A 9,584-nucleotide genomic window follows, 5' to 3' on the forward strand; every position below is an offset into this window, starting at 1 on the left:
TTAATTTCTCTGTCTGCATTTGCTTTCAAATGTCAAGACTATATGTAGAGCAATCTTTATATGCCTTATGTGCCTTAGGAACCTGATGAGAGTTGGAATTGTATCATCACTTCCTATTTCTGCTCATGAATGACCTGCTATCTCCTAAGGGTGCGGAGGTCTTAAACTTTCCTCCCCCTCTTTTCCCCTCCCCGATCATTTCCTCCCAGTTGGGTCGCTCTGTTGTCCCTATATAACCTCTGACACCGTCTGTGTCTGTCACAACTGTGTTTGTAGCAGAAACAGTAGGTGTCTGTCACACATTTTTCAGAGACTTTTTTCTCCTTTTTTTTTTTGTTGGTAAGTTTGCTTTGATATACATTTTCTGTAAAGCGAGATGAACAAACACACTGAGCCCCTGATGGTTCTGCTGCTCTTGCTGCAAGCATACGGCTCAGGTAAGACTTACATTTTATGAGTAATTAGATGTAAAGTGCAATATTTGATTATTTCTGCCTGTGAAAAGTTACCACATCCTTTAAAACATTGAATTTATATATCAAACAGAAGAATTTACCTAATTTTTGATCTATATTGTTGTTAGTTTTTGGGAAAGACAAGAAATCTAAAATAAGGTTAGAAATTGCCAATGAATAAGGATGGAAATTATTTTGTGTATCTTGCTTTTTATGATGAGCATAGACTTTTGGATTCAGTGGTTAAATTATGAGAATAAAACTGTTATTAATGCTCAAAGTTTTGCATTAGGTAAGTAAGGAGCCTCATTTAAATGAAGATAAATAAAGCCACTTCTTCTATTTGTGCCTGTAGAGGCAAAGATGAACATCATCACCAGCAAACTCGATGTCCCAGTGGGGGATGAGATCATATTGCTGTGTAAAGGTATTTAATTGATTTTTTATTTTTTACTTTTAAATGTACGCTCATCAGTTTAAAGTCTGCCTATGGTTTTGACCTTCTGTCCTTATCCTGTCCCAGCTGGAGGAGAAGGAGATATCACTTGGCAGAAGGACGGGGAGGAGGTGGACGATGAGGAAATTGTGTTTAAGGTGGACGAAACTTCCTCTAAACTGCTGATCAGGAAGGCTTCACTAGAAGATGCGGGCAGGTACACCTGTCTGTGTGAATTTGACAGCGGACACTCGGACAACACTCAAATAGTGCTGTACGTTTTTGGTAAGTCACGGCTATGCTATGGTTTTAATTCTGGTCCTTTTATGAAGTCATTTTCTGCTCACTGATCGTAAAATGTTGGTTTGTGTCTGTAGAAGGTCCATCGTTTGGAAGCACCGCCACTTATCATGAGTTTCTGGAGGGCACAGATGGAGCGGTGCCTTGCTTAGTGACAGGAAAGCCAGAGGTGGATGTTCAGTGGATTAGAGATAAAAGGGAAATCTCCTCTACTGGTAAGACCTATACGTACATACAGGATTGTGCATTTTAAAGTATATGAATAAATTAATTTTCCTTGTGGTTCTCAAAAAATCAGGAGGATTTTAAATTCAACAGTTGAAAGGTACCTGTTGTAGGCACATAATAAGATAAATTAATTTTCATGCCTAATGTACATACAGTACGTCAATTTTATTTATATAGTGCAAAATACAACAAAGTCATCTCAAAGTGCTTAACAAAGTGCTTAACAAAGAACCCAACCAGATCCACATGAACAAGCATTTAGCGACAGTGGGAAGAAAAAACTCCCTCTTTTCTATAGGAAGAAATCTCCAGTGGAACCAGGTTCAGAGGTGGCAGCCATCTGCTTCTACTGGTTGGGGTTAAGGAAGAGAGGAACAAACAGAATAGGATAGAAGAATAGACCATCCGAGTGTCCCAGACTAGTTGAGCCGCGAACCATCGACCAGGAACCGTCAGCTACATCATCAAGACACCTGAAAGAGAAAAGAGAGCGAAGGAGAAGGCACAGGCTGCAGGAAAAAAAAACTATATATATATATATATATATATATATATATATATGGGGTGGACATCAGTTGAAATGATGTGAAGCAGTGTGAGCAGTATGATGGGTTATGCAACAAGGGACAGAAGTGGAGGGTTGTCTACAACCCTACACAACAGTGTCTGACTGGACATCATCCCATTGCAGCCCATTATGTGTTTGAAATATAAATAATGAGTGCAGTTAAAAATGTGCACCAAATATTACATAACAGCTCTGTGAGGATACTGATATGTCTATTGATGTAATGTTATTTTAACAGTTTGAAGTGGTCAGAATTTTCTAATCATAGTCATTCCCTACATTGCATGTGTTAAAAAGTCTCTTTTACGTGTTGTTAAGGGAGTCTGGGAAACAATCAAAAGTTTGGGAATGCCTCACATGGAATGAGAATGAGAAGCTGCAAAATGTGTTATGATTTCTGTAATTTTAGCAACATTTTACAATGTTATTACCGTAATTCTCGTCATACAAACAATAAGAACAATAAGAACAATAAGGCGATAGGTTTGACTCTCTGGAACTTTACTCCTGTGTGTACTGTAGGCACTGTGGTTTCCTCTCACTGTCCAAAAACATTTATGTTATGCTTACTGGAGTCTCCATTTTGGCAATAAACAAATGTCTGATTGTCTGTGTTTATGTCTCAGGCTTGTGATTGACTGTCATTCTGTCCAGTATGTGAATGAGTGCATAAATGCCTCCTAGTGTTTGTTTATCTTCTGAGACTCAATGACATAGGTTTGATTAGTCTTGTATTCATATTATTCACCTCATTAACTGTGTCTCTGCATTTCTGTCCTGCTTTTCATATTCTCAGGTACAACACGTGTGCGACAAATGCCCGACAAGACGCTCGTCATTGAAAAAGTAACCAGGGAGGATGCTGGGACGTACATCTGTCAAGCCCAGATCAGAGGACGAGGAATCTATCGGGAACTCTTGATTTCTGTTGTTGTCAATGGTGAGCAAATTTCTCTTTATGAATTAAAATTTAGTATTAATCTGCCAGATGTAATCATGGTTTCCTCCTGCAGCTCCTCCTGTGGTGCGTCTGAAGGAAGAGGTAAAACAGGTGATAGCTGGAGCTGACACTAACGTCTCCTTGCTGTGTCTGGTAGATGGTTTACCACAGCCCAACATCTCCTGGGTCATGTAAGCACTATTTTATATTACGTAGCATGGATCTTTGTTTTTGTTTTTTTGATTATTATTATTATTATCATTATTTAGGGCTTAAAAAACTGTCAATAAACCTTAGAATGTAGTTTATCCATAATGTTTTGTTGGCTTTATTTCAGAACATTTTGCAAACGGCTACAAATCAGGGTCATGTTTTAAGGAGGCTAGACCTCTCAGCTCTCTGTTTAGTTAGTTAATGTGGCGGAAGGTCTCGTCTCTGTGCCAGGGGAAGGACTGGTGTGTGTAAACGTGTGTGTACGTGTGCCCAAACAGACGTACATTTCTATCCTTATCAGCTTCACTAATGGCCTGTGGCCGCCACTTCCGATTTTTATTTCCTGACTCCAGGACCGACCCTAGACATCTTGGGGCCCTAAGCGGGATGCCTTTTGAGGACCCCACACAGCAAATTATGGACAATTAAAAAACACAAAAGCAGATACCGTTTTCTATTATAAATCAAATTAATTATGGTTTTCCCTCTATGAACATGATGGCTATAGTTTGCTAACGGCTCCTCTACTGTCTGAATACTCCTCAGTATCAAACATGACATTCATTCTGATGAAAAATAAAATAAAATGTATATAGGGCCACTCTAATGGAAGATAAATAAATACAACAAAAAGTTAACGCCTGATTTTAAATGTATTCATAAATGATTATTTTCAATAAGCCAATAATAATTTATTTGCATGAGGGATTCCTCCAACTACACTATTCTACTTAGCAGAAACACAATGAATAAGGTAATAAATGTAAAAACACATTTTTCCTTAAAACAACAAACAAGTAAAGTTAAACATGAATACAAATTGAAATAGAAAAATAAAAACACTCATTGCAACAAAAATAAATATGAATAGTAGTTATGAAATGAAAAATGTAAATGTTTATAATTTAAAAAAGGAGCCTCAAAAGAAATGTTACAAAAAATCTAAACATCCAGATAAAAAAAGTAATTAAAATATTGTGTAGAACTTAAAAGACAAACTACAGATTATCTCCAACCACCTTTTTTTGTTTTCTTTCTTCTTGCTACTGACTATATGTTCTTTATAATGTCATCATAGGAAATCTGTCTCCAACCTCATAGTTGATACTGATAGTGACGTTGACAGTGTTTTTTGAAGGATGGGGGTAGCTAGTAGGAGCAGTTCACTGTAAATAACAGGTTAAAGAAGTGTGACGGACAGCCATCATGTGGGGGATCAAGAGGGCAGCTACTTAATCTGCTTAGTGCCTGACTCCCCCAAAGAGACCTCCTTAATGTCGTCTTACTGCTCGATTATCTAAACTCACAGCTAGCAAATTACACAGATATCAATACATCAAATCCTGATGGAATTTATTTCTCTTTCCCAGGCCAGTGACATTTGACCCCTCCCATCATCACTTTAACTCTGACCGCAGCCAGTTGACCATACGGTCTGTTAGCAGAGCCGACTTTGGCGAGTACGTTTGTACAGCCAGCAACAAGATCAGCGAGAGCAGTGCCACCATCTTCCTCCATGTCTTCGGTTGGTTCCATACTGTCAGAAACATATACATCACATGACTGCAATGGCAGGTGAAATCCTGTATTTGTAACATGTTGTCACTTTTGCTTCTGATGATGTTTCAGAGGCCCCTCAGGTGGTTGTCTCAGCAGAACAGCAGTGTGTGTTAGTAGGCGAACGCGTGTCTGTGGCCTGTAACGTCTCCGGTCACCCTCAGCCTGAGCTGCATTGGCTTAACAAGCACACAGGACACACAATAGTAAGCTTGTTTGGATGGACTACATATGCCCTGGCTAATTTTTGCTACATATGCATAACTTTATACTTTGCATGGTGCTTTGCTTGGTTTTGGGTTAGAATTTCTTGTGGCAGCGCACATGTGTCAAACTCATGGCCCGGGGGCCAAATCCGTTTTTTTGGAGCATGACAGAGAAAACATGAATCATTGTGTAAATGAAACTCAACAATATTTGCAGGGGCTTACATTTTTACCGGTGCTTATATTTCCCATGATTGCAGTCATTCTTATTAATAAACTGTTGAAAAAAACTTGAATTCTCCTCAAATTATGACACATTTCCCTTAATTAAATAGAAATTGGTCACAAAATCTTTGAAATTTAAAGTGAAGATCCTGTTGGGACTGATATATGTCACTTATTGCTTGGATATTGTCTGTTTCTTACATATTTAGTATTTTATGTATACGTAGAAGTGCAAACCAGGGCACAATAACGTTGAAATTACTTGTTTCCCAACATAAAATCTGTGGCCCACTTGAGATCAAGCTGCTCTGTATTTGGCCCCTGAACTAAAATGAGTTTAACACCCCTGCCCAGTGTTTACAATTTTTCTCTATTATTTTTAGGATTCAACTTCTGGGCGTGTCAGTGTGGTTAATGGCACTTTGGTGCTTGATGAGGTGGTGCCCTCTGATGGTGGATTCTACTCGTGCATGGCAGTCAGCTCCTCTGGAAATGCATCCAGAGATGTAGCAATATTCAGTAAGAGTTTTGTGTGTTTATGTTCCTCTAGTGTACTACATGTTCATGTTGCATATCCATGTTTGAAACTTTGTCTTTATTCCTTGTGTACAGCCCAACCTGGTTTACCTCATGATATGAGTGTCTCTGCGGGTCCAACATCTGTCCTCTTTTCACTTGAAAGCCCACCAACTTCTGGAGGAACTCCAATTACCAGTTATGTCCTGCAGTGGAGACAACAGCCTGCAGAGCAGTGGAGAGAAACTACAGTCCCAGCCTCAGGTGAAACAACACATTTATGAAGGTCACACATCATTCACTCTTAATGTCTTTGCGATGATTAGATTTGTTATTTTGTCAAATCAAATTTCAGGATGGCTTTTAATACCAAATAGAACATTTATTTATTTATTTTTCACTTGTCTGCAAATGCTGTCAAAGGTCAACACGACAAGAAGTGCAATCATTATGAGACAGCAATGCATGTTTCAATGAAATAAATTAGTTTATTATATTGCTTTATTATGACCATCACCAGCCCCCCTAAAGAAGGGTAAGAAATCTTGTATTATAGGGAGGATATAAAAAGGGAGAGCACTGTTATAAAAAGGGAGAGCAGTGTTACATTTTTTAAATATCATTTTTTTTGTTCATTGTTTCTATTTTTCAGTTTTAATTCATGTAATTCATTTCCATGCAATGAGTTTTTACTGTTGCCTGACCATCTGTAAGGCACTTTTGTCACCTGCAAGCTGTTTTAAACACAATACAAGTTTAATGAAGTTATATTTCTGTCTGTTCATGTTTAATTTTTCAGATAAATTTGCCATTTTACGCCTCAATCCATACACGGTGTACACGGTACGCCTGGCTGCTTTAAATGCAGTGGGAGTGGGACAGTTCTCCAATGAAAACGAAGTTTGCACTGAAGGAATCCGTAAGTTAATTATCCACCACTTTGAAAAGCATGTTGAATTCATAGATTCGGTTCAAAACGAAAGGGAATGCATTTATTTACTACTGTGTTGTTATGTGCCGCAGGAATGTTGCCTTTAACTACTTTTGTTGTCTCTTTTTCTTCTTAAATATTCAACACAATCACCACCTATATGACAATATACCTGTCACTGTGGCTGGGTGTTGATACATGCCATGGATGATATTGTGTTACAATCTGTTATCCATCATTAGAAGGTGAGGTGCTCACTGCTCACGGTAACAAATGATACAATATTGAATTTTCAGCTGGATATTAAATAATCTCTGTGTCTCAAGGTGAACCTGATCGTCCATTGTTAACCTCTAATGCGGTAAAGGTAGAGGGCACTTCCTTCTCTGTCCCTGTCAAACTAAAGAATGCTGGTGGATCCCCTCTGCTGCACTACAGTGTCCGCTACAGACCGGTGAGAGACGGCAGGAGTTTTAAAAATCTCTTTAAACATTTTTCTTTAATTGTTTTGAGGTTATATTTCTTTGTTTGTTTTGGTTTTTTTTTTTGTTTTTTTTTCACAGAGTTCAGATGAAGCTGAGTGGAAAGAAGTGCAGTTGCCACCCACTGCTAACAATGTTTCTCTCAAAGATTTGTCGTTTGGCTCAAACTATCAAGTGGAAGTGACAGCGATCAATGCCAATGGCTCCTCTGAACCAGTTAAAGTCAACTTTACCACTGCAGACAAGCCAAGTACGAGCCCTTACTGAGCCCACACACTGACACTGTAGCTGAGTACGGAGCGATAAGCTCTAGTACTTACTGTTAGGCCATGAATATTCTTTTTCTTTTCTCTATATAGCAAACCCACGCAGCATCACCAAAGGCATCGTGGTTGGCATCGTCATGTTTCTCTTTCTGGTGGTGTTCCTGGTAGTGGACGCTACGTGCTGCTACACAAACCGCTGTGGGCTGCTCATGACCATTGCTGTTAAACTGTTTGGACAGAAGGCACCAGTCATGAAAAACTTAGAAAATGGAGACGACATCACTAAAGGGTGTGGTACCCATACTTCATGGTTTGTTGTCAAGGTTTTGCCTAACAATAATTGACATTTTCTACAAAAATTATAGAGAGGTGCACCTGCGAGGTATAACCCCCATTAGAGATGGTGTGACGGGAACGCAGAACAGCGGACAGCTCGCAGAGATCACCTGTGACAAAGCACCACTCACCAAACACGAGTACGTTCAGAACATCGTCAGCCAAAGACGCAGACATGGTTTGGGTCAATTGTAATCGCGTAATTGTTAATTGATTACAATTATGGCGTAATTGCGATTGTAATTTGAATCATCTGTTGCTGTCATAATCATAAATAATTAAATTGTAATTGAGTTCAGATAATTGACTTCGTAATTGAATTGCCATTAAAATTGTCAATTATAATTTACCATGTGCCAGTTCTACACATATGTAACAATTATTAAAATATGTTTCATATCAAGCTTTCCCACATTTTACCATTTTAAATAAATTGAAATACAATATACTGACATAAAAGAGGCTCAGATACCAAACTACAAAATATTAAAACCTATATTTTCATTGATTAGAAAGCCTAACACTATAATTAATAGATAGGAAAGAAATTAGATAACCATAAGAGATGCTAACACAAGAGGAAGGATAACCTTTATTAGGTTCTTTATTTCAGGCTCAGTATTTGTGATGAACTGTAATTGAACTTTAGTAATTAAAAACTAATTGTAATTGACTTATTGAGGATACAAAATAATTGTAGTTTAATTGTTATTGGAAAAAATGATAACTGTAATCATAATTAAATTGTTATTGAACATGGGTAATTGAAAACATAATTGTAACTGAAAAATATAATTGATCTCAACGTCCCGCTAAGTTTTGTTTTATTCTTTTCCACACAGGAAACTGCAACTAGACAGAGATCTGCCCTCTATGGATGTATGAAGCCCTCAAACAAAGCGAAGAAATCAGTCGTCCACAATGACCATGGGAAATATTAAAGATTGTGACATACTGACACTGCAGGGGAGCATTGCTAAGTTGCTTATTGTAGTCTTTTTGCCTGCATCTGTTTGAATTTGTTCAGATAAGAAGACAAATGGTGATCTACAGGGTAAAATATATAGTTGTTCTTTTCTATTTTTATTGTTTTTCTTCCAAATGTTTGTAAATATTTTCTGAAAGTTTTATCATACATGCAACACATCAGCATTTTTGTTTATTAATTTTTATTATCATCACATGCCAACTGTACCAACGCTATTGTCACTGTCTGTAGTCAAACTCAACCCCTGATGGCCATATTTCAGTTCTTTAAAAACCATGTGAATACACTGCCGTCTGTTCTAACCTGTGAAAATGTGTGATATTTATTGTGTCATGATTTTATTAAAGTCTACAGTTTATACAATATATATGAACATGATAAAAATGTGTTTTTTGAAGACAGGTCTGATTTCAGACTTATGTGTTTTAAAAAAAAATTAATCAATAAAGGGCTACTCTCTTAAGTATATGATCCTTGTATTAAAAAACAAAACATAAAGTGTAATAGGGTAAAATAGATCATTTGAAATGAATGAAATATTATATATAGTGAACACATACAGTACGTATAGGACTATGTCCATGTTCTGTGCATGTGTTTTCAAAATACCACAGCATTTTATTGATGTGGTTTACTTTTAATTTGTAAAACTGTTCATAGTTGTATATCCTGTACACGTAGGACCTTTCCCATTTGTTTTTCAGGAATCGTTGAAATGAAGCATTTGCAAAAAATCTAAACAAAAAACAGCAACAAAAAAAAGTCTAAATATCAACATTGGTTTTGTTACAAGGTTTTACACAAAATAATTACTTTCGAGACAGTTTTAGGTTGAATAAAAAAAGCAAAGATATCTCATATTGTGTAATGACACAGCACTGCTAAGGGTCATAAAAGAAGCAGTTGACAGCATTCAGGTGTATTCCTGAATGGACTG

At 37.3% G+C, this 9,584-nt stretch overlaps 1 protein-coding gene across 1 annotated transcript; it reads left to right on the top strand.

Moving 5' to 3' along the window:
• Nucleotides 1–280: 280 nt before the first annotated feature.
• On the top strand, nucleotides 281–9,043 carry ncam3 (neural cell adhesion molecule 3). Its single transcript, XM_028471014.1, has 17 exons — nucleotides 281–284; nucleotides 373–437; nucleotides 811–882; nucleotides 979–1,176; nucleotides 1,269–1,406; nucleotides 2,784–2,927; nucleotides 3,001–3,118; nucleotides 4,511–4,665; nucleotides 4,770–4,903; nucleotides 5,512–5,647; nucleotides 5,741–5,908; nucleotides 6,444–6,562; nucleotides 6,898–7,029; nucleotides 7,139–7,307; nucleotides 7,417–7,612; nucleotides 7,689–7,799; nucleotides 8,502–9,043. The coding sequence occupies exons 2-17, from the start codon at nucleotides 377–379 to the stop codon at nucleotides 8,542–8,544; spliced, it is 2,094 nt and encodes a 697-aa protein (XP_028326815.1). The 5' UTR covers nucleotides 281–284; nucleotides 373–376; the 3' UTR covers nucleotides 8,545–9,043.
• Nucleotides 9,044–9,584: the final 541 nt, after the last annotated feature.

Source organism: Gouania willdenowi, chromosome 16, assembly GCF_900634775.1.
Source record: "Gouania willdenowi chromosome 16, fGouWil2.1, whole genome shotgun sequence".
Lineage (NCBI taxonomy): Eukaryota > Metazoa > Chordata > Actinopteri > Blenniiformes > Gobiesocidae > Gouania > Gouania willdenowi.